This window comes from Falco cherrug, chromosome 3 (genome assembly GCF_023634085.1).
Source record: "Falco cherrug isolate bFalChe1 chromosome 3, bFalChe1.pri, whole genome shotgun sequence".
NCBI classification, from domain to species: domain Eukaryota; kingdom Metazoa; phylum Chordata; class Aves; order Falconiformes; family Falconidae; genus Falco; species Falco cherrug.
This window is the reverse complement of record NC_073699.1, coordinates 113,060,339-113,085,075: the sequence shown is the minus strand read 5'-3', so window position 1 is coordinate 113,085,075 and position 24,737 is coordinate 113,060,339. Positions and strand designations below refer to the sequence as shown.

General features: G+C 42.2%; 2 protein-coding genes across 7 annotated transcripts in view; both read right to left on the bottom strand.

Moving 5' to 3' along the window:
* Positions 1-1,137: 1,137 nt before the first annotated feature.
* Positions 1,138-16,105, bottom strand: EXOSC10 (exosome component 10). Its single transcript, XM_055704128.1, has 25 exons — positions 15,929-16,105; positions 15,123-15,259; positions 14,556-14,679; positions 13,989-14,093; positions 13,402-13,567; positions 12,514-12,625; positions 12,147-12,222; positions 11,896-12,006; positions 11,321-11,464; positions 10,808-10,998; positions 9,959-10,115; positions 9,161-9,309; positions 8,805-8,855; positions 7,923-8,034; positions 7,207-7,257; positions 6,574-6,652; positions 6,286-6,407; positions 5,874-5,966; positions 5,166-5,240; positions 4,607-4,691; positions 4,297-4,370; positions 3,534-3,702; positions 3,015-3,076; positions 1,845-1,918; positions 1,138-1,319 (listed from the first exon to the last, which is right to left on the bottom strand). The coding sequence occupies exons 1-25, from the start codon at positions 16,079-16,081 to the stop codon at positions 1,289-1,291; spliced, it is 2,703 nt and encodes a 900-aa protein (XP_055560103.1). The 5' UTR covers positions 16,082-16,105; the 3' UTR covers positions 1,138-1,288.
* Positions 16,106-16,788: 683 nt separating this feature from the next.
* Positions 16,789-24,737, bottom strand: part of MTOR (mechanistic target of rapamycin kinase) — a 66,874-nt gene continuing 58,925 nt past the window's right edge. For 5 of the 6 annotated variants that reach the window (XM_055704122.1, XM_055704123.1, XM_055704121.1 and 2 more), the window contains 10 exons: positions 24,042-24,164; positions 23,495-23,577; positions 21,892-21,964; positions 21,296-21,370; positions 20,672-20,807; positions 20,203-20,268; positions 19,421-19,501; positions 19,057-19,137; positions 18,317-18,422; positions 16,789-17,773 (listed from right to left, as the gene is read on the bottom strand). In XM_055704122.1, the coding sequence (XP_055560097.1) occupies positions 17,758-17,773; positions 18,317-18,422; positions 19,057-19,137; positions 19,421-19,501; positions 20,203-20,268; positions 20,672-20,807; positions 21,296-21,370; positions 21,892-21,964; positions 23,495-23,577; positions 24,042-24,164 (840 nt within the window). In that variant the 3' untranslated portion in view covers positions 16,789-17,757. The remainder of the gene's footprint in view (positions 17,774-18,316; positions 18,423-19,056; positions 19,138-19,420; positions 19,502-20,202; positions 20,269-20,671; positions 20,808-21,295; positions 21,371-21,891; positions 21,965-23,494; positions 23,578-24,041; positions 24,165-24,737) is intronic. The other variant, XM_055704124.1, reaches the window with a different exon arrangement.

Here is a 24,737-nt window from a genome sequence, read left to right as displayed (position 1 = left end):
ATTACAATGCTGCTCAGCTGGCACTGTTCACACTGAAGTACCTAAGGAGGAAAATCCCTCCTCTGTTACTTCCACTCACTACTCCCCAAAAATATGGGAAATGATTGAAAACAAAATAAATCCCAAACCTCCTCATGCTCTTTGTAAAATAAAGCCCTCTGATTTGTAACTGAGAGGGAAGTTTTTACTGCCACCCACTCGCTCCCTGCACCTAGCCCAACCAAGTACATTGTTGTTGCCAAAACAGGCGAGCACAAAATGGAAAATCCTTAGTCGGAAAAGGAAATCAGAGTAAAGACGAGGCCTTTGAGAAAGAGCACAAGATCTACCAGTCAGCGCAGTGACAGTAATCCAGGGAGCAGTTCTGCCACTGATTTAATGTGGCTTCAAGCAAAGTCACATCAGCCCTACCCTTCAGCACTCCTGACTGTTAAACTGTCACGTTGTTTACATCTTTTACAGCAGCATGACCAGCCTTCCGCTGTCAGCATTTAGAATAAGCTCTGCCATCCATCCATCCACCAAATTATGGGCCGACACTCCTTCCACAACGGCTCGAGGATAATTTGCTGCAAGTACTTCAAATTTCGAAATGTTAGAATAGCTGTACCGAGCTTCAGTTGCAGCACAGAGCCTCACTGGCTGTCCCCAACCCGATACTGCACTCTGTTTTTACCTTCTACTTAATGCTATTGCTTTCACTCCATAACCACTGGTCTCTGATGTAAAAAAAGCACCCCAACTATTTTATTACCCCTTAAAATAAAATCTTTGCTTAAAAATAAACAAACTCTACCAAGTAAACACACTCATTTTTCATATTACCTTGTCTTGTAAGAGATGTGCTGTGCAGTTCAATTTGTAAGCAAGGCCTAACATAAAAGATAGTCTGGCCTTATTTCCTCCTCTGGACTGCTGGCGTTTGAGTCACATCTACTGAATCTCTCTATTATTTTTGTGCTGGCTTTAGAGATGCCAAGAGGTTACTCCACTGACATGATGGTTCTTCGGGATTTCAAGCAACCAGCCTGTGTTTGAGGACACAAGATAAACTTCCAAAATTAGAAACAAAGCGACATACGTGAGTATAATTAGAAAAAGACCCAATGTGAATATAATACAAGTGACATAAAGATGTTTTTCCTTTTGGAAAAAAAAGGATTTTAATGGGCTTAAAAACATTTCTGTACAAAAACTGCTCAACGACCAGTATTTGCCTTCCTATGGTGACAATACTTTTGACTACTGTTTCATTCAGCAGCAGCTCCCACAGGTCCTGTAACAAGGACTATCTCTTCGGCCAGTGGTGCCTGGAATCCCTGCAAAAGACAGAAAGGCTTTAACTCTTGCTCTAAATTCACTCAAGACTATTGTAGGTTATGATGATTCTATTGGGAAAGGGCTATGGATGCAGACAGAACCTTTCTCCCTCCAGTCCTGTCCTTACATAGTGTTGCCCTTTTATGTCTAAATAATACTCAAGGATCAAGCCTTGTAAAGCTACACATTAAGTATCTTTTCAGAAGAAGAATGTTCATATTTGGCAGTACTGTTACTTATCATCCTCCCAAGCTAGGTACATGTTCTCCCCACCTCTACCTATCTCTGTGGCCAAAGGACTCCCACATCTACTAACACAAACTTTTACCTCTGCATTTCAAACCTTCCACCCAGAGTTGTCTTTGATTGCATTAATCCTGACTGACTAAGCACAACCTCTTCCCATTAAACATGCACCTAAGCTCCCACAACAATAGAGGACAATAGCTACGCTCTGCCCATAGCTCCAGGGCACAGGCATGAAAACACTCCACCACTGCGATGAGAGCAGGCTGACAACACACCTATCAGCTTTCCCCGCCAGGTAGGACATGCTTCGGTTTCCAGATTGTTGAGGTTTGTTAGCTCCAGCAAATTTCTGCACAGAAAAAAAAAAAACCACACCACCACCACAGTGAGGTAACTTCCAAATACAGCATATCCCATGAGATTCATGTGCTGCCAGGTCCCTCCACCTTCAAAGGAACACTGCTCGTTTACACCGTGAGCTTTATGTTTTAGCACTTCTTTGTATGGACGTGCACTGACTGCATCCAAATAAGTGCTGTTCTACTGGTTTAACCTTGACACATGAGGCACAATAACGCACTGACGACTAACCTTGCCCATCTAGACAGAAAGATCTGTACAGGTTGTCCCAAGTTCACCCATCAGTTTCTTTTTTTCTGAAAAAAGTTTCAACTGACACAGCAAAGGGATTGCACAGGAAACTTCCCTACACTATCAGGCATGAGCTCATTCAGCTTCTAAAATATGATGTTTCATGAATATCTAAGATGCTCCCTGGTACCATTTGCCCTCCAGTTAAATATGCAGGAAGGCAGCATGCACAGGAAAAGCAGCTGAAATGCTAGAAATGAGCTTTCATAACTTAAAATTAGCGCTCAAGCGCCCAATGAGTTCACACATGGGCATCCTATTACTTCGTGCCTGAATTGCCACTGACATCACGCATCAGCAACCAAGCGCTCCACACGAGCACTATGCAGGGTATACAAGGGGGGATTTAGGTAACCCAGGTCTGCAGGGGTGACCTGGGGTGGCTGGGGGGTGACAACACCAGAGCTGCCCTATGCTGGTCACAGGTTTCCCTAAGTATGTGTTTCACTGAGAAACTGATGAGAAGAAAGAAAATTTAAACAATCTCAATTGTTGTGGAACTTGTGTTGTGCTGTGGTCTAAGTGTTGCACCTGTGACGCGTGGAGGCGTAGGTGTGAACAATGTATGAAGAGGTGGGGAAAAAACGAGAGTCTGAGGGGCCTCAAGAACCTGAACGGGAAGAGGCTCTAATACAAAGTATGAGCTTGCGATTGGAAGCTGTCCCTCAGTACCGTGTGCTGTTAGGGAACATTCTGCAGATCCAGAAAAAGTCATCTGCCTTCCCCAGCAAGTCCCCAGCTGGGTACATGCTATCATCAACACTTGTGTTCCTTCTTTCATGTTGTGCTCGTACCTTGCCTGCATAAGCTTGCTTGGCAGGATCAAACTGTGGTGACTGCTTCGATTTGCTGCTTCCTAAGGCAGAGAGGAGAGAAGCTGTCACTAAAATCTCCCATAAAGAACAGTATATTCCACGGTGTTCCTCTGATGATAAGGAGGTTCCACTGCAGTCTCCCACATGCTAAAAACCAGAATGGTCTCTTAAGGGCAGGAGATGCTTTCGAATAGATAAAAATCTCCTTTGCCTCCTAGCTTCTGGGGTCCACTTTCTCTAGATGACTTTCTCTAGAGAGAAAAGAAGCAAAATCTGAACCCACAATCCCCTTGGCCAACGCTTTCAGGATTTTGTTTCCAAATCGGAAAAGGGATGCTAAACTGCACAGTCCTCCAGTTAGTTTCTTTTAGTATTTCCCCACTGTAAGGTAAGTGCATTGTAACAGTTTGTACCTACATTCACACAGAGCCCTCTCAGGGCTCAGCTGGCAACATTTTCCACAGCCTGCAGCACTCTAGCAAGAGATCCAGATCTTACCCGCAAATACTTTGAAGTTGGACTTGCTATAATCGAAGGGGGTAAACTGCTTCGGTGCTTCCAGCTCCTCTGGTTGCTGGGAGGTTTTTGGCCGTTTCTTTTCTTGATTTGGCAGCTCTGTTCCCATTTCACTCATGACTCTCTCCCTCTTCTTACTAGCTTGTTCCTGCTGTGAAAGCAACCCACAGAATACAAAACAAGGACAAGTTCAGGAGAGGAGAATGAAACATCTCTGTGTAGGCTTGAATACGGCATGCAAATGAACTGCCCAGTGGACCCAGGCTCCAGTGACAGCTATTGCCTGTGGCAGTTATAGTGTGGGGAGACAGCACTCTGTTCTTCCTTGGACCTAAACTGTTGGGGTTTTGTGTGGGGGTTTTTTTTTTTTTTCCTTCGTAGCAGGGACTTTTCAGATTAAAAGCCAAGTTTTCATTTCACAGGCTACTAGAGGCTGAGATCTGCTGTGGCCCCACAGGAAGATCAAGGGGAACCTAGGCAAGTGAGGAGCAGAATGGCACGGCAGTGGAAAACGTTCCCTACTGAAGATATGGAGGGATGCAAAGACTTGCACAGCACTGTTGCTAGGGCCCTGTTGCTACACAAAGGGCAGAACCACAGAAAGACTGCTATCAAAAAACTGTCATTCAGGTACTTCAGAGCTGTAGGACTCCAAAGGTATGTCAGAGTTATAGGGTCTCATTCTGAACAATGTTATACAAGTCAAGAGCGGCAAGGACTGGAAGTAGGGAATTCAGTGACATACCATAGCTTGCTGACGAACAGACACAATATTTTCTGTTGCCTCTTTATACACCTTTTGTGCCTGGTCACGAGCAACTACGGAAAGAAACAAGCATTACTATAAAAAGCAGGAGTAAGTTAGCCAGGAGCTCAGAAAAAGCAAGCAAACCAGCTTGTAGCAAGTCTCAAACTAAAGAGAGTACAATCTTTGTCAAAGATCTCATCCATCAGGAAATCCATCATCTAAGTTTTTCTTGTAAGTAGGAAACAACCTATGTGCACTGGGAAAAGCATGCTGGCCAACACACTGAGAAAGGGAAGAACCGCCATACCTGACTGCTGGGTTGCTTTCTTTTTGGTTTCACCCTTGGACTCCTGTACTTGTGTCTGACTCATCAACTTCCATCGATTGCTGATCTGCAATGAAAAAAAATTACCTGGGCTCACTTTCTTTGAAGTTTTATGGCAAAAGGGAGTTTATAAACTTGCTACCACATGCTGCTCTTCATTAAGAGTACAAAAGATCAAATTGGATTGTAGAAGAGATTAAGATCTGCTGCACCAGGTAAAACCATGTGCTTTAAGTTTTAAGCTACAAACAAGCCGTGAGAACAAAGGCAGGTACAGACTTCAGTAGTAGTTTGTAGCTTTGACAGACGGAATATACAGTGGAATGTCTCCAATCCCTGATTCTTCGAGGGATACGAATGCTACAGAAACAATGAACTACAGATTCAGAAACATGCCAAGTTTCTCAAAACTCACATTCTTTTTCTATGGAGAATCAAAGATGAAAAAAAAATATCTATAATTGCTGTGGTTCCCAAGGAAAATAATCACTTATTTGTTTCTTTTGTATGATTTAGCAGGAGAGTTTAGCACGAGTCTTACTTCATAAATTTTTGATGATGGGTCAAACTTTGCAGATTGTGAGACGTAGACAGGATTCTGTTCTGAAGGTAGGTACTGTAAAGAGGAGAAAACCATTCTGCTTTAAACACAGCACATGACATTTAGCTCATTGCTAAAATGCCACTTAAAATGTTCCAAATCAAAAAGTTCACATTTAAGAAACATTCTACAGATCAAACACCTTTTGGAAAAAGAAAAGTTACCACCGCTATGGCCAAGAGAAACGTTGAAGAAAAAACCAACAAAAAAAATCCCTGAAAAACCAACCCACAACCACACACAGAAAAAGTTGTTTTGATATTATAACCTAGTAATTTGCCACTCCAAATCTATAACAAAGTATTCTATTGTTCTTCTGATTCATTAGAAGAGTAAAATCAGCTCACTAGCTCTAGCCATGAAGTAAAGACCAAAATATGATGCAAATTAAAAAACCCGCAAACTTGATTAAAAAAACCCAATAGTGAAAGGTCTGTTTACTATGTAGAAAGACATATATCTAAGAGGCATTTCAGTGTGTTTTGTAAACAAGTCTACATGTGTGTGTTTTGCAAGGACAATCTCTTGATTCCAGGAAGAGCAGCAGCTGATGCTACATCTTTCAGATATGCCTGGAAAAACAGCTCAGAGCATCCTCTGCACGAGGTAGTTTGAGTTACACTACTAATATATACTGGGAGCTTTTACCATTCTAAATGGATTTTCAAAGGACTCCATTATACGCTGAGCTTTCTGTTGTGCAGTGGTTAAAGCCTTGTTGCTTTTATCTTCATCACATTCCTAAAAAAAAAGCCAAAAAAGGGAAGAAATATTAACATTAATAATTTTGGGGTTTGGCTACTGCGGTTTCATGCATGTTATTTCTCACTCTCTCTGAAACTCCACCAATGGCAGTAACCCTCCAGAGAGATGTAATTAACTTGATGGCCCCCTAACCTGGTTGTCTTGGTTATACCAAATGCCTGACAGGAAGCCAGTCTCATTTCCATGCATGTCCCAACTTACTATTTCTTGCAACACTTTCACACAGTTTTATTAGATTATTAAGTACGTTTTCTAATACTTAAAATACTGACGCTATCACAAACATGTTGCTTACACTGAATATGCTGACAGTGGCAGTAGCAACAAGACACGTTGACTCTGGCTGAACACCCTGAATATTCACTGTCCTCTCACTGTCTGAAAAGAGACAACCATGTTCCAAAACCGGTGCAGACTCTACATGAAAAGGAAAAGAAGACAAAATTTTTATTAGATACTTGTACATTTTACTGCTTTTGTGTAATGGGATTTCACCGAAAGTTTCTTCAGGGCTGCTTACTTCCCCATGTCAAAACCATATCATGTCATTATTAGCACAGTTTTTAGGTTAAGTCCAAATTACCCAAGGCAGAGTTATTCTGAAAATCATCCATAGGAATCCGAGAACTGTCATGTGGTCCAAAGAAGGTATTCTCCAGCCTCTGCAGAGAGATTCAAATTACAAACACCATTAATACACTACTCTACATATCTGTATGTGTTTTCACAAATTGTGGAGGTACATTAATGAAAATTAAAATAAAAGGGTGAAAGTCAGAGACTGAATATTCATTATATAGCTTACCTGGCAGAGCACACTGCATCTGGCATCAAAAGGCTATCTGTGCAAACACCCAGGGGCTAATGGAGATGCTTTACTTCATACACATGAGGGGATTAAATAAGTCAGCCTTAGAAACTCATCTGGAACTTCTCTTCTTACAGATCAGTCAATATAGACTAACACACATGAAACTGTCCAGCAGCTAGAGTGTTTGCTGACGAAGCCTTAAGTGCTGCTATGGTGGTTTGTAAAATAGCGATTTGCAGCCGGTAACCTTATAGAATTTAGCACGGAAAAGTAACATTAAGCTAAAGCCGAGACACCCATAAAATGGATGAGAAGAAATGATTTACTACAAGTTAGAATTTTGCTTCGTTTGTTTCTGAGTTTAAGGCTTAAGGTATTAGGTAACAAACATTATGTAAACAGTACCTCAGGGTTGGAGAGGGGTGTTCCCTTCGTGACTGCCAAAGGAATCTCCGACTAGAATGGGAGAGAAAGGTAAGTCACTTAAATGCCACCTGCCCTGTTTCTTCTAGGCTGGCCTCCTTAGCCAAGTTTTCATTGATAAGCTAGCAGGTTGATAGAACTTCATTCTTTCTTCTTCTGAAGTGCATATGGATATGTTTATAAACACCTCACACAGAAAGGACACATCCATACTCACAAATGAGTTTATTTCACTAAAGGAGGAAGACTGTATTAATAAGCAACATGCTCAATATATATCTTAACAAATGACCCTCTTACACCTTGGGTTTGTTTTTTTTTGCTTCACCATAGCTGTAAAAGATTTATGAATCCATTTACATGGACCAACAAATTCCACAAGGTCCGTTTCTTCCTCACACAGGCAAACATGATGTGCAACGTAAGACAGACAACTGCACCCTGTTCAAATAGCATCAGTTCTTTCACTGCTATAGTTCTCCAGTAAACTACATTGTGTGTAAGCCAGTACAGAGCAGACAACAGATAGGCAAGAAGAAGATGCAATATATCTTTCTGCTCTACTACAGAATGCTATATTCATAGTCTTCAGAAAGCAAACGTCAGCACACACATCATTGCAGGTCACCATTTAGCTCCAGTCCCTGGCTTACAGAAAGCAAGTGATGAGTCTCTTGCGTGGTATGAGCTACTCCTACCTTGAGAAAAGGCATCTCCCGGGCCTGGTGAATGAGAAGATGCAATTCATTAATCTGCTGGCGAACTAGTGGTGGGACTGGATTACAGCAAGCAATGATGCCCTGGGGTTCCCTAAAGAGAGATGAGAAAAATTCAGTCTGCTATATTTATGGCTGATATGTTAGGCATTTGCATTCAAAGGATGTGCAACCAGATACAACCATGGTCCTGACTGTGACAGAGTAAGACAAGTCAGATTAATCGGTCAGAGTTTATTTTCTGTGATGAAAAATTCTTCTAAACCAGGTTTGTGCAGATAAGGAGAAACCATTAACGCAGCCCCCTCTCACTTGTCTTCTGTCTGTCCCCATATTAATTTTGTTTCTTGTTCAGTATTCATCCATGGAAGCTGAGCCCAGCAGTGGACTTGCATTTAAAGATGCATTTTTGTTATTCTAAAATATGGGTGTTAGCTGATGAGTGCCACGTTGTTTGAGGAAAATGTATAAATTCAGAGTTTTAAGGGATCTGCCCCTTGCCCCTGCCCCCCTGCCATCCCTTTAGGAACTGAACTCCCGGCCCCCCAAATAAATGCTACAGGGGAACTCATCCCCCTCTTGCTCTGTAATGTTGTAGGAATCTCAGGCAGGGACATGTGACATATAGCAATGCAAAGGAATGTGTTTTATTAGTGGAATAAAATCAGAGAGAGATGTATCCCGGAATAAGTTTGGAGCCTTCTGAAGGAGTATTGCTGTTTATTTCTCTTCAAAAGTGAACAGCTATAGAGAAAAGCAGTACTGAAAGCTGGAAGGAAGGGACCAACTGCAGAACAAATTACACACTAGAAAATGACTTGTTGGATATTAAAATCAAATGAGACTCCTGTGAACAAAACTTACTTGGGCAGCTCCTCTGCTATCTTCAATAGCATATGATTTGGTAGCACATATCTACAACACAAAAAGGCGGTGTAAATGTAACGGAATGTTAAAAACTCTTTAAAAATACCTTCAAAGTGCAAAGTCTGCCCCAATTACAAGGTCTGAAAAGATGAAATCTGTTAAAAAGAAATAAAGCAGGGCGACACCTGTAAGAGTTTACTGCTAACGTAACAGGCCACCTCTGTAAAAAGCAGCCCGAGGTAGTACACCAATCCCTACAGGTAACAAAGTGGTTTCACCTCGGGGCGGGAGAAGCACAATCCAAGAAACTCACTGAAGTATTAAGCCAGTGTCTGTAACAAAAGACTTCTTACCCTGTACTCTCATCCTCTTGACGTGCCACCTTGTCTCTCCATGCAAACAGCAACCTAAATGCTGCTAGCTGCTGTGGGCTGAGATGTTTTTTCTGCCTCCTGTAGAGCTCAAGGTAGGATTCATCTGAAAAAAGGGGCTTGATGTATTTCTGGACAGGAAAAAACAGAAACACTCATGATCAGCATCAGATTTGTGCTTTCTCGTTTGCCTTGCTTCACTGAGACAGACAGAATCTCACACAGACATAAGGGGACTGAATAAACTCAGGTACAACGTGCCTCGGAGCTTTTACCCTGAACTATTGGTAGAAGCCTATCCCTGGAAAACATACATCTCACCCATTTTTAGGGAAAAACCACCCTCACCAACTCCAGGAGCAGCTTTAGACATACAGTATCTTCAAGCTTTACAACATTTGACAAGGCCTACTTTCATAGACAGTATTTTCCACAGGCACAATATAATTATCTCATAATGCAACTCCAGCTAGGCTTTGAACTTCTAGGAACACCTAGTAGAACTGGAAATGTAACATCGCTCTTGGAAAAGACAGACCTGAAAGCATCATGAGGCCAAGGAGTGCTAGCATTTAAAAACCAGCAAAAAGGCATCTGAATCCAAGGATTTTAGCTAGTGAAACAAGTGACTGCACACAACAATCAGTTCATACAGCTGTTTTCAGACATACAAAGAGGAAAAAAACCTGCGTCTATGCAATACATGTAGAATAGGCAAGGACTTTCTGTCCTACTAAGCCCATACTCTGATGCAGGTAATTCAAGCAGGTGAGGCTTTACCTTCAGGCAGATGTCCTTGCTGCGTTGCCACACAACCTGCAGCTGAGTGGGCTGCTCGTTCCCTCTCTCCCACAGCGCCTCCCTCATTTTATCATAGATGTAGAGCAAGTAATGAGTGTCGTCACGGGCATACCGAACCATTTCTTCTGGCAAAGGGCTAGAAAAAAAGCCAGAATTACATGAATACTTTTCAGTTGCCCCATCAAACTGCCACTTTCATCTTGCAAGGCATATTAGGGCAAATTGCATGTAAAACATGCCAAAAACTAATTATGGAAATTCTTCTGTTTCCTTACTGAAGGATTTGTTGGGCAACAGCAGTAATGTGTGTGCGCTCTCCAATTCAGACGATATGTTGTTCGCTGCTGGAGAGCAGGATTGCCATGTAGCTACATCAGATGGCAGAACTGTATTTGTCATAACTCTTCTTTCTCTGCAGCCTACATAAAGTAGACCTCGTATCTCTGTGCTGTGCAGGGTCCATCTGCTCATGCTGCAACAGCATACTGCTCTACCTAGTACAGGTGACTGAATGTTTCTGTGGGGGCTGTAGAGGTGCAAATACTGACTTTCTCCATAATACTGCAGTGGTTAAGCGCTGTTGCTAAGAAGCAAGCCTCCAGGAACTTCTCGTTACTTAAATCTTCCTCAATCTTCCCCCAAAATTGCAATTTCTAAAGAAACACAGGAAATGTAACACTCATAAAAGAACTCAAAGCACAGCCAGGTAAATGCTTTGCTCGTTCACTTTTGAGACTAATCTACAACTATGGGGCTTGCAACTAGAAACATGCTTCTGCTCTATCAATACAAACAAGGATAAGTGCTACTTAAGGGGTCAGTTTTTACCGTATCCTCCAGTCAGCCAGCTGGTACTGCTTGTCAGCATCTATGTTGCAATACAGCTTCAGCAAGTGGTCCAAAGAATGCCTCCCAAGATTGAGGAGACGAGCAGCTTGGTGAGTATCAAACATGTTCACCAAATACAGACCAAAGTCTTTTTGCAGCCATTCTACATCTGAATCAGCACCATGAAGAACCTTGAAAAACAAAACAAATTGACAACGATATGAAGAACATTTCTACTCCAGGCCGGCAGTGCTGTGGTTTCATATTCACATGTCTAGGACCAGATTTCTTTTCTCTCTGTCCTTTGCCGTGAAATGCAGAAATGCTAAATGAGTGCACTTGGCAAGTAACTCCCCACTTACAACAAAGAAACAGGCACCTGAACAAATTAAAATGAAAGGAGAGCCCAGTGACAAAGACAGAGCATGGTGTGCTACTAACTGTAACAAAACTTAAACTAAGGGGCAGAGGGCAAGGAATTCTGGTGGTGAATTGGTGAATTTGGCAGCTGACCTTCACAATTGCAGGGTCTGTGAAGGTCTCATTGAGAATGTTCATGTCACTGCGCAATTCCAGTGTATCGATAATGAAGTCTTCTGTTCGGGTGGAAATCTGCATAAGACATGTCAAGCCCAGGAAGCTCCTGTAGGAATGGTGCTGAAAAACATGGAAGAGAGATGTAAGCTAGGATCCATTACAGAAGTAATACTATACAACAAACAGCACTCCAAGTGAAGGAAGAAAAAGTAGCAGAGGACTTCATGAAGAAAAAGGCAATTGGATGAGCAAGCTGTCTCTTTGCAGTCACCAGCATGACACAAAAAACCCCGTGAGATGAACTGAAAGAAGATCGGATTCAGTATGAAGTGTGCAGCCAGTACTACCATTGGGAAACTTATAATATTGACACAGTTGAATTCAACCTTACAGATAGTATCTGACAGGGCAGGGTCACAAACTTTTTCAAGTCAAAAACTACAAAAAGCAGGAGAAAGAGAAGACTACAAAACAGATTAGAATAATATAATGGTCTCCTAGGTATTAACAGTACACATGTAACATTTTAATGGAAAAGGCAATTGGATTACCTCTAAGTCCAGGGCGAATTCTTTACAATTCATAAGCTTTTCATTTAGCTCTACCAGCTCATCCAGTGTGCTGACAAAATGACAGGGTGTTTCCTTGATGGGCCTGTACATCTGGCAGAGCAAATTATTAGGCATGGTATGTTTTCCATCAATTCCTACCCCTGACCACCCTCAATTCTGAAATTCATCAAGTGTGGCTGTCTGTAAACTTACTGCATCTGCAGTAAGTTTAAATTAACGTGGGCACCAACCTGGGGTTCTGGTTTCTGGAGAACTCCATCTGGTGGAGAAAAATGCTCCAGTTCATACTGGTAAGGGTGAGCAAACCTGTGGAAATTAGGAAGACAGGCACAGACTAAATTTCAGCCATCTTTATGCAGCCAGAGCACAGAGACTTTGAGAACTATGGCAATTTCCCTACTGAGTGGAAATCTTGTCTCTTATTAAGCATAGGTTTAAAATGACTGCAGATGTCTAAAGCAAATCACAGGCAATATAGCGTGGGGACACGAACACATGCAGAGCTGTCACACATGAAAAGCATCAGCACAATGGGACCATACAAGTGCATGTTCACTGGTGGTACTCAAGCACCTTGCTGTCAGTTTGATTTCTTACATGTCTTGCTCAGTTTGCTGCGTCCTCTGCTGGTGTATGAAGTCTGCCAAAGCAGGTGGCACATCCAAGTCCTCAGGGCGCTCCTTTCGTTCCCGTCCACTCTTCGCGAGGGCTGAACAACCAATATGGAACAACTGTACCGGGTCCCACATATAACATGTTCTCAGCCTACTACTCTCTTCCCTCCACCCACCACAAGATCCTATTAAAATCGTAAAGCATCAAAAATTGTAACAATTTAGACCTGCAGCTTTTGCTGTCAGCAAGGTTTCTGTCTGCAGCTCTAATGACAACTTAGTTAATAGGTTTTAGCAGGCTGTTATTAAACCAGATACAAGGTGGTTCTGCTCAAGAGCTTGGAAGGAGATTGAAAAATCTTCAGAAGAACCTTTCAGCCATTCCCAGTTATTAAAAGTACAGCCTCATCAGTGCAGACTAAGGATGAATCACCAGCAGCAGAACGACATGTTGCCGAGACGGGATGTTATGCTGGCGGCTTTGATAAAGCACCCAAAGAGGTAGGTCTAACCATACACCTGGCGTTCCTAACTAATTAGAAAAAGGATCTGTAAAGCCAATTAGACTAGTCAAGACCACTTCTGGTGCCAGATTGACTCTCATCACACAGTTCAATGGTGGTAAAGAGAAGCTGCAGAATATCTGTTTGGAACAGATCATTTACTGTATACCAACAAGAAGATGCTGTATGCTGACCTACCCTTACATTATGCATATTTAAACAACAGTCACAGAGCTTACACCACCTAAATGGTCAACACTTCCCACTGTTACCTGTTCTTACAGTCAATGATTTCTCCTCTAGACTGTGAGGACAGATTTCTGTCAAATACTCTCAATAGGTTACCCAACAAAAAATAAACTCCTTACCTTCAGGCAAAGGTTTCAGGGCATTTGGCTTGATAAAAAGTTTAGGTACAAAAGGAGTGTTGGAATTGTCAATCTTTTCCCGAAACTTAAGCTGTGGTCGAGAGATATTCTTGGCATGAAGCAGTCGGAAGGTTTCAGATTGAGCTCTCTTGTGGAATTCTCCTGCCTATTTGGAAAAAGGTAAGTCACAGGTAAACCCCACATGAATTAACAGACATCCAGAGTTTCTTTTACTCAGCCTGACCTAACATTCAGAGGAATAAAGCTGTGTCTCAAACTCAAAACGGAGTTACACTTTTGCAGTGAGTCCAGCATCTAAGAATGACAGTTCTCTGAATCAGGATTCCAAATTCTGATGAATAAGCAAAAGAAAGACTGTTGTGTACATGAAACTGAAACGGCAACTGAAAGCAGACAGAATCCAGAACCAAGTTTGAATAAATAGGAACAGGAAAAAAGAAGGAAGTTAAGACACCTAAAAAACCGTGACAGAACATTTAACTACTCAGCTCCACTGCAAAATCAGTATTGCCAATACTGGGAAAAAAAGCCAAGATAACACAGCAAACTGATCGCAGAGGACTCACCCTGCGGTTCCAGCTGGAAACGATCGTCTGAGGGGGCTGTAACCCAGCAGGGAGGACTGGTTGCTGGTTTTTGTTCACTCCTGCTGCTTCATCCAATAAAATACCCTAAATTCAAACGAAACGCCTGTTAAATTAGCATGCTCAGCCACTCTAGTCAGAGTAAAGACACAGGCAGATATCTCCACTGCCATTTCCCCTGCATTCTGTGCAACATGAGACAGACAAATGCAGGAGTATGGTGAACATCAGGGGCAGGAAGTTTCCTCAGAGAAGCAGCTCTATGAATTTACAGACCAGGTTGTGAGGTTCCTGTGCCAAACTGTGTTTAGTTTCCTCACAAGTCTCCTACTACCTTCCTTCCCTTTGGGCCATAACCCATCTGCCTTAGTTGCTGTGACCGCTAGCCTAGCACATGGAAATGTTTTTAAAATAAAAGGGAAAACCACCAGGCTGAGGAAACACTAAATGTAACTGTAAAAGCACTACCACTGGAATTCTTGTAAAGGAGGAGGAACTTGTGGCAACTGAATAGTTTATAAGAACAATGTTCAGAAATAGTTTGCTTACCACTCTTTCAAGAATGACATCATTGGAGTCAACCAGCATATCAAATTTATCTTCCAGCTCTGTTGCTTTTCTGTGATCTTTCATGTGGCTATGGCAGCCATGGTACTGCATCACCTTGCTCATGCTTAGCAAGAGAATGGCACAGCTATTAGCAATTTGAAAGCAGTCTTGCTGAACGCTAAACTGTCCAATTCACTTCAGCTTCTGACGTTTTCAAAGTTTGAAAAGAAATCAAATGCAGTATCTACAGAGAACATCGCACAAGCAGTGAAAAGAAGAAACACCTATACAGCATTGTTAGAACTAATTCCTTACAATCCACGTGACTTCTAAAATAGCCTAACGCGCCTTTGCTCTTTGCACTTCTCTCTATCCAAATCATTATAAAAGGCTCTCCTCAAACTTGTTACTTAAACTGTCAAGCACTAGAAGAGCAACTAAAATTAGGTATGTGAAATAAAACATATTTTTATCTACAGTAAGTTTGGAGTCTCTAAAGAAGGGTGCTATCTTCTGTTTTGGAGTGAAAGTTTTAGCAACAGCCCAGAGACGCAAAAGCATCCTTACCAGCTAAGGAGATGGTCACCCTGTGTTTCACAGTACGCTCGGAAGCCAGGGAAGCTTCGGTAGAAGTCATACTCATCACCAGGCTGAGGGAGCCCATTAGATGCCTTTGTCGCTGCTACCACTGTGCCGAGAGCATACTGTGCAAGAACACCACGTCGTTAGTGTCATTTCAGTACTTTGTTCCTCCATTTACCCAGGATACTACTTGGTAGAAACGCATTTTGCCTAGCTTGTTCGAACTGCGTGGTTCCAATACATAATAATATGGGGCTTTTTGATATAAGTTCGCGGTCATTTAGTTCACATTGTCATTTAGACATTTAAAAAATGATGAATGTCTAGTAATGAGAACAAGACTTAAACTACAGTCTAGTACTTAAAGTCTGACAGACAGTTTGTTAAAGCAGCAGGAACGCAGGTAATTACTAACAAAGCCCCCAAACACGCTGCAATGCCCCCAGCTTGCCAGGCGGCAGGCAGAGCGGCGGGGCCGCGCGGAGCCGATGCCGAGCGCGGTAACCGGGGGCGATCCCCACGGCCGCGCACCCCGCACCGGGGGCCCGGCCCCTCCGCGGCCCAAGGCCTCACATCGGGGAGGCGGCAACCCCCCCCCGGCGGGGCGCTCAGGCCAGGAGGCCCCTGCACGGGGCAGGCGCCGGCGGCCGTGGGAGCGGCCCGCACCCCGCTGCCCTCAGGCAGCCCCCGCGCCGGACTACGACACCCGGCATGCACCGTACCACGCCCGGCACGCCGGGAGCGGTAGTGCACGGCGGCCCGCCCCGCGGCCCTCGGCCCCCGGCGCGCACCTTGACGAAGGCGTCGACATCGTCGAAGCCCGGCAGCACCGCCATCGCGCTGCCCGCCTCCGCGGGTCGCCCCGCCGCCCCGGGGCCCCCCTCCTGCCCCGCGGGGCTCGCCGCTGCCGCGCTGCCGCTCTCCCCACCGGCGGCGGCCGCCATTGTTCCCCCTCAGCCACGTCACATTCCGACGTTCTCGCGAGAACGCGGCCGTTGGGAGGGGCGCTGAGAGGGGGCCAGGGCTGCCCTCTGGCGCCCCCGGGCGGCGTGGCGGAACAGGCCCCCGGCTGCTGGGGGGTACCCCTCGGGCCTTAAAGAGGGGCCAGACCCCCGGCCCTCTCCCCCCACACGCACCCCCCAGCAGGGCCCAGGGCCTGCCCACAGAGCAGCGCCCGTGACAGCCCCCCCAGTGCCTGGAAGGGGGAGGGGCCACTAACACCCAACGCCCCCGACCGCCACCTCCCTACTCCCCATTTTCGGCGTGCCAGCACCAGCACAAGCGGCTGGGGAAGCCTACGGGACCCTGGCCGGGACAGCGAGGCACCCACGCTGTCCCTCGAGCTGCGGCTGTGACGCCCAGACTAAGAAAGCTGATGTTCTTACTGCACAAAGGACATGGCATCTGCTGGAAACTAAAATTTAGGGGTTGTATGGTTAAGTTTCTTTTACAGAAGTGACAAACACCATCCCATCTTGGTAATTTTGCCTCCAGCTGCTACCAGAAGAGAAATATAGCCAGCCACCTGAACTGATGCAGAAACACACAAGTCAAATCCATGGCAACAGGGAACGTGGAGGAAAAAAAACCAACTGCATCCCTGCCTCTTCCTAAGAAGTACCTAGGAATAAACAAGAACACAATCAAAGTGTTCAGATTTTGGTGTAGTTTATTGGCACAAAAATATTCAAATACAACATGTCATCTAAACATGGCTACTCTGTTGTATTTTGTGCATTGTTTTTAATATGTTTAATTCATAAATCATAACTTTGTCTTCACCCTCATGTTTAATAACCATTATTTTCTGTTTCAAGTTATGACCAGTTCTCCCCCTGTCTGCCTCCTATGCCAAGCACTAACTTTCACTAGTTATTTCCCAATACTGCTTTTTAATCCCGACACTGCGGGAAGCTCCCAAGCGGGATTTCATTTGTACCCTGCATCCAGTTTGCCACGGATCAACCCGCATAGAGGCACCTGTCTTTGCTCAGCTCCTTCAGCTCTTGGGTCTGCTCTGATACCCTGTTGCAGTTTGAAACACAACTCCGGCAACTAGTGTAATGAGTGGATATACAGTTTCCAATCTGGGGGCAAGAATCAAGTTTGGAAACAAGGTAACAGGATGAAACAGTGGTAAAACTTCTCTTCCTTTCCAGTTATCCAGTTCACCCCCAAACCTAAAAGGAGCCTCCCGCACGCAAGTGCATTGATCTCACTGCAGCCACGCCAACAGGACTGACCAGAGCAATAATTAATCTGCAAATGACTTAGTTACATTGCAAAGTTAAGTCAAAACCCGTATACAGTTATTTTCAATGGATCACCAGTTCCCCAAAGACCAAGTGGAACCATAGACTTCTGTGGTACAATCAGTCTTCACTGTCCTGGAAACCCAAATCAAGTGTTGTGTTTCAGACAGCTTGTGTTTTTCCAACAGCAGCTATATATTGGCTTAAACCAACTTTTAATATACAATAACTCTTTTCATTTACATTTCAAAATATTTGACAAAGGCTGTATTTCAGTCCAACGTTCTCAGTTTGTGTTTGTAGAAGAGCAAGTTTGGGAGTGCAAAAGCCTCCAGAATAAAAGGCTGTGGATACTTTGGAATCTTCTGTTACCAGAAAGGACACCTAAAGGAAACAAAGATATTGTAGTAATGCTGATCTGCATATGGTTTCACAAAGGCAACACTGAGAAGGACTGAGATTCCAGACTAACTAGGCACTGTTTTAGTACAGGAAACGTTGACAGGTGATTCCCATGCTTCTTTCCAGCTAACTAACATTTAAAAACGCTAACAAGATCGACTTCCTTCAGCATATTGCAAAGTTAGTGAATTCTCAAAATGACAGCAAATCACCTTTGTTTACTTTAGAACTTGTGGTTCCTCACTAACTGAAATCAGTGACCACCACATGCCTTATTTCAAACACTTAAAAAGTTGAGGCTGTTTGCAGTTTAAATGTTCTAAAACCCCTGACACTACCTAAAACAACAACTCTTACAGAGGGCTGTCTATGGGATCGCTGGCATAGGCTTGCAAAATGAGCAGATGCAACATGTGGTAAGGCTCCTACACATAACTAACTACACAAGTGACATCTTCCTTAGCTGTTCTCTGCTTGGATTATTCTGAGAAGAATTTTGCAAGGTTTACTGAAGGACAAACTCACCATCCGATGTAGCACTGACACAGATTCTCGTGAGAAGTAGCTTGCTTAATGAGCAATTCTACTTGTGTGGGTACATCAAGGGTTTCGTCATGAGAGAAGTCTCGACCTTTGAAATTGAAGGATAAAATCCCCCATAAATGGAAGTCACATCATACAACATAACTTGCTTATGGGTGACAAGTTAAGGACTGATAGGATTTTTAACTACCTTTCCCTTACAGTATATAAAATGTAAATTTTTTCCAAACATGGAGAACCCTCTAAAGGCATACAAAGCCCAGAACTCTGTTTTCCCTATTATTACAGTTTCTTCCTTTTATATTCTCCAAGTAATGGATAAACCAACAACAGATAACTTTCCAGTAGCTGGAATCCTGGTCCTAATCCCTTCAAGGACATTGTTTGGCAGGTGGAGGGTAGTTTCTTATAAACTTTGAGTATAAAATTTCTCAACTAAATGCTGCAAACTATAAAGCAGGACAGTAGAAATTCAACTTGCGCTAACAAGCTAAGACATACAAAATATGAAGTCTGTTTAGTTATAAACAATGCTGTACTTTTCAAATTAGGCTCATTTGTATCTAAATGCAGGCACCAGTACTTCTGTGACAAAACCACGGAAATGGCTTCAACCACTTAATCAGAATAATTAAATTCAAGAATTAACACAAAATACAAATGCTAATAGTGGCGATCCATCTCATCAGATTTTCATTTACCTTATACAAACAAAAACATACCAGTGAGCTTATCTCGAACCCTGTTGATGATTTGAATTGCCTTCTTATTTAGAGCTTCTGGCTTCACTAGGCCATCTCCTACTACAAGACAGAAGCAGGAAAGAGAACTAGGACTTCAGCAGAAAAATAAAAGCATTTGTACTGCTGTTACATTTGCCATGCCCAAACACCACAAGTACCATTTTGAGAGCAAACAAACCCAGATACCAGTACATTTTCTGTCAATTTTTTTTTTTTTTTGAGTTGAGAACACAAGTAATTATAGTCCTCATTTATGCTGACAAGGAACTGTATCTGTCCAATCTCATGTAATTGTATCCAAGAACAATTGCTGCATCAGTATAGAAACAACAATGAAACTTACTGAAGGAATGGATGGATTCAGGCACTGTGGTCCCAGTTTTCTTATGGGCTGTCTCACCCAATTCAACACTGTCCAACATTTCTGTTGAAAAAAACCCACAAAAACATAGAAGCATAAACATGAAGCTGTAAAGCAGATAAAATAATCTTCTTCTGGAACAAAACTGCTAATCAGCTCATTTGAAAAGCATATTTTACTGTGGACAAGTGTGCCACACATTGTTATCGTTAATGGAAGCATATCACAGAAGCAAACATTCTTTTTCCCCTGCTAACATACTGAAAGGCCTGACCCAAGTTTTAGGAACACTTTGTATGAAAGTGTAATTGAAAGATATTTTGAAATGATATACAATTAACCTAAAATTATAATCAAATAAGTATGTTTATTTGTAGAACTCTCCATATGAAACACTGTTCCTATTCTTCAATAGGGAAGAACTGCTAAGATTCAACATAGAACTCTCAACGTTCCGTCAGATGGCCACTTGCCAGGTTTGGCACACTAATTTCTGGTAGCTAAGTAAATTACTACCCCATATCAATTATACCTTGGATTACATCAGTTTCTATGTGTTCCAGAGGGGTGTTAATGTAACTGTAAAGGAGCAGTGGCTTTTTGAGCCAAAGTACTGAACTCACCGCTTCCAGTCCTAAAGCTAATGACAAGCTGTTTACCAGTCTGCTTTTGAGAAGAGGATGGAAAAACATTTACTCAGCCTTGTGCACTGCCGAAAAAACCTGCTCCAAACATTCACGACATACATCATCTTTTGTACTCACCTACTGACTGACTAGCTGAGTAGGAGTCTGTTCTTGTTCGTGAGCGCTTATTGCCCTTTGTATTTGCTGCAAGAAAATAAGGAGATGAAAAGTAAAAACTGGAGTTTCAGTGTTTCATAGCAAATCTGTCCACAAGCAATACAGAGTTGACTGCCTTTCTCTTTCTCCAGATTTTATGTCACCTGAAAACAGCTTTCAATCTCCTAATAACAACTAATACAAAACCAAGCCAAACAATTTTGCTTGTACCTTAGTTCTGTGTTCGTGTTTAAGGGCAAAAGGTTTCTAACCACTGTGGTAATTTCACATTACAATCCCTAGAAACCATGTGTGCACAGAAGTAGCAGGTGCAAACCAACAATTTCATCACATTGTCTTCAGACAGACATTGCATTTCAGGCTCCTGGATTCTTGTATGAAATCAGACTGATTACTCTCTTGCTGTCACTGTTTTACCAAAATCACTTACTGTCCATCAGCCGCCAATTCAATAAGGGATCATACACAAAGGCTTCAAGCACAGCCATGACACTGTCCTTATGTTCACGCAGGACTTCCATGACTGTGTGACAGGTGATTCTGTAATTGCCATCGAGGCCTGTCACCTTCAGAAGAGAAAGAAGCAAATCAACCACACTGCTTCGTTCACTATGCAACTGCAACCCTAATGTTCAGGGAGCGGGAAGCGGCTTGTGCTTTGCACTGGTATTCGCTATGCTTTGTTCATTAGAGAACAAGATCGATGTTCATTACAAACTAAGAAGCTTTGTTCTGCCATTAAGATGATCTTCGTGAAGTCCCATGCCATTCTTTGTGTCTGGTTGATGCAAACAGCTGTTTGAAATGAGGGAACTAAGGTCCAAGAAATTGGAGGAATTTTTTGCATCAATTAAAAAATTACTTTCCACTGTAACGTACTGGAAAGATCACAGGAGATATTTTAACTTACAGTAAATGCAACTGAAATATTAACACCTCTGGTTCTTAAGGAATGGAGAGGTTTACCCACAACAGAAAATACAGGGAAAAACTGAGAAATGGGTGCCATTTTCCCTAGGAACAATTCCTTTCATATTAAGGAGGGAACGCTTACCTCCATAGCATTTGTCAGCATCCTTGTTAACCTAAAGGGAATCTTCTCAGGGAACTTTTCTCTTGTCATTGCAACCTAAACACATGATGATGGATAACATAGTAAATTAACAGGTAACTTATTATTTAACAGTTAGTAAGAATTGGGTTTTTTTTTCGCTACCATCTTGAAGATTGTATTCCAAATAGAAAATCAAGTCCCTGCTTCATGTTCCTCAGTTTCCACAAATTTCTGGGAGAAGCCAGATAATTAACTTGGTAACAGAGGGAAAACTAAGTTTGTGCCAAGCTGCTAGTGTCAAGTGACACAGACTGCCTATCAGCAGCTTAAACTGCTCCAGAAAATTTTATGGAAAAGTGATGTTTGCACTTCTTTGCTTGTCACAGTGATCAGCTTATCCCTAAAGCATGCCTCTGAGATGAAGTGTTTATTATTTTCATCTTGCCTGTAGGTAAAGTGAAGCTCAAAAGAGAGCCAAAGGACTTGCTGGGAATCACACCCCAAGGTCAGTTTATCCTGGCTTATAGATTCATTCCTGTTCCACCAAAAAATGTGAAGCATTACAGAAAATTTAATGTCCAAATACAAAGATTTACCTCAAAACAGTCCCCGAAGTCGATGTGCAGGATCTTTCCACTCAGTCTGTCTAACATCAGATTGGAGGGATGTCTTTGATGAAGGAGTAGGAGGAAAAAACAGGGTGACAGACCATTATAAAAACCCAAAGTAAATCACAGCAGCTCCAGTCTAAAATGATATTTATCTTCATGAACAATAACAGCCAGTGACAGCTTGCTTGTCTGAGATCTTCAATCTCGGGATGAAGAGAATAGCTTCCTGACAGTGCATCTATCACATTACTTTTGCAATTACCTCTCAGGAGTTAAGAGACCTTCTCACCTTGGGAGATAAACAACCTATTGGACCAGAACCATCAGTACATTTCTTGGCTATGAACATTTATTTTTCAGTTAGAATATATTTTTTTTACTTATTTTATGCTTTATCATTTTTTAGTATAGAAAAATGTAATGAATTATGCTACAGGTGAAGTAATGCAAATTGGATTACCACCAGAAAAGAACAGAATCAATCCAGAGTAGGACTGCTGCTATTCATGCTGGCTTGTTCCAATCTTCTTTTAATTCAGTTTTCAATTTATAATTTCATTATAAAGACCTTTAAGTCCAGGAATAAAAGCTTTTCTTATGAAAACATTTGAAGGTTTAGCTGGTTTTGCATTACAGAACTTAAATCTAAAACATATTGCCTTCAGTAAGTATTTTGGAAGTTATGATATCCCCTTTTGACACTAAGGCATATACTAAATCAAACATTTGTTCATTTTATGGTTTGGGGTTTTTTTTTTGTTTGTTTTTTGTTTTGTTTTTTTTTAATTTGCCCAGTCCATTTGGATTGTACATACTCCCTGTCAGAACATGTCTGCATTGCAAATTAGAAAAAGCACTAAGTAATAGTTAAACCAACATCAACTTTCATTTGTTTTAAGTCTCGAGCAGTCTTTAAGGAGTATTTATAGGGACTTCATTTGTCTCTCTGACAACTGCTGTGAACATACATAGCACTAGAGTTTCCTGCTTCAAAGAATAAATACACCCCAGGCAAAAATGTACATTAAATAAGTAGTGCAACCGAACCCATCTGGAGGGAGATTCAGACGACCACTGTCACTAAATACTTTCTGGATTTCAATTTTCTATTCCAGGGAACAAAAATTGATGCTTGATCACAGTGCTTCTTTTCTCCCCAAAAAGGTGGGGGACTGTACATAAACAGTCCTAACAGTCTTTGCAAAAATTTGCCATCTCATACACATGAAGCACACAGATTGGTGTCAACAATGTTTCTGTTTTATAGAATGGATGGAGAAAGAATTGCCACTTTGTGAGTGAAAGGAAAGGACAAAACTAGCGCTTGTGGTCCTTGAAGTAATTCTGTCTGTACTGTCCTCCCCAAATGGAAAGAACTCTTATTTGTACTCAGGAAACACAAGCCCTACATCTCATGTCTGCAGTGCTGAAAATACCAGCAGAACAATTAGGTCCTGAAAGATGGTAGCATTACAACTCAGCAATAACCACAATGAAAGTTGTTATCCTAAGACCAGATCCAAGGAACGAATTGATAGGCTTACACAGTTTGTGCTTTTATTTAAAAAGCCTTTACAATTTCACTTACCTGTCCCCAAGGCCCAAAATGTATCCAACCATTGACATCACAGCTAGTGAACGAGTGTAGTTTGTTCTTCTGTCAAACCACACCTGCAAGTGGAGACAAAACAGAAAAAGCCAAGCAGGTATGTTGCATGTGTCAGCTTATATTTTAATTTATACACTAATTACTTGCATTTTGCACAAAGTAAAACCATGACATGCTTAGGTGCAATACACTCCATAAGCCTGAAGGGGTTCAAGCATCCTGTGGCTTTGAATTTGATGTCTAAGCCAATAAGAGTTTATAATCTGAGGCTCCTGCTTTTCTCTGCCCATGCACAGTATGCAGAGCTTCAGTCTCCAGTCCTGTGCTTTGGATTTCGCTCTGGCAGCCATTGAGATCTGAACTGTGTAAGGCCCCTTGCGAGGGGACACACGTGTGGATTCATGTTCTGCAGTGATTCACCCGGAGTTTATGATGAATAAACACCATCTCTCATTCATTCTGCAAAGAAGGTAATGCCACACCACGCTGATTGCCAAACACAAGCCATTACACGTGCTGAACTCACCTCTGAGCTTGGACTCTTCAACCACAGCAGTTTGGCAAGGTCATCACCAGCTGTGTTATTGACAGCATGTTCAAATACTTCTACCTTCTGCATCAGAGTCAGGTGGTCATAATCTGGAGCCATCTATAATTGAGAAGTGACATCAATTTCAAAAAGCCACCTCCAGTAATCCATAGCTGTACTATGAGAAACACTGTAACCACAAAAAAATTCAGATCAAGATTATAATGAAATTGTTTGTAGACTGACCAGTATGTTCCCAAATTCAGTGAGATGACTGCCCAACAGTGAAGAACTAATTTAAAATGGGATAGCAAGTGATTTAGTATCCACAAAGTAGGCCATAGCCATATTTAAATAAAATACTGTGAAGGTAAATATGTTTCAAGAACCATTATCCAAATAAGTCTTTTGGGTTGGCACACACTTTCCTTTTTGGCAGGCAATTCCAGCTTTTGTAGTAATGTTCAGTTTCTCCAGTCTCTCTAATTTTGGCCCTGTTGCTTAGACACAATGTTTGTAAATGCTAGCAGCATGGCACCCTGTGTAAGTCACATCATAGTCACACAAAATTCCACATTTTTGTCACCAGATGGTAACAACTTGTGGTCACTGGTAAAACAGGAAAGGAGACACAAATAAACATATGGCAATTTTTACCTCTTGGTAGCATTTTATAACTCTTACCTGATATTT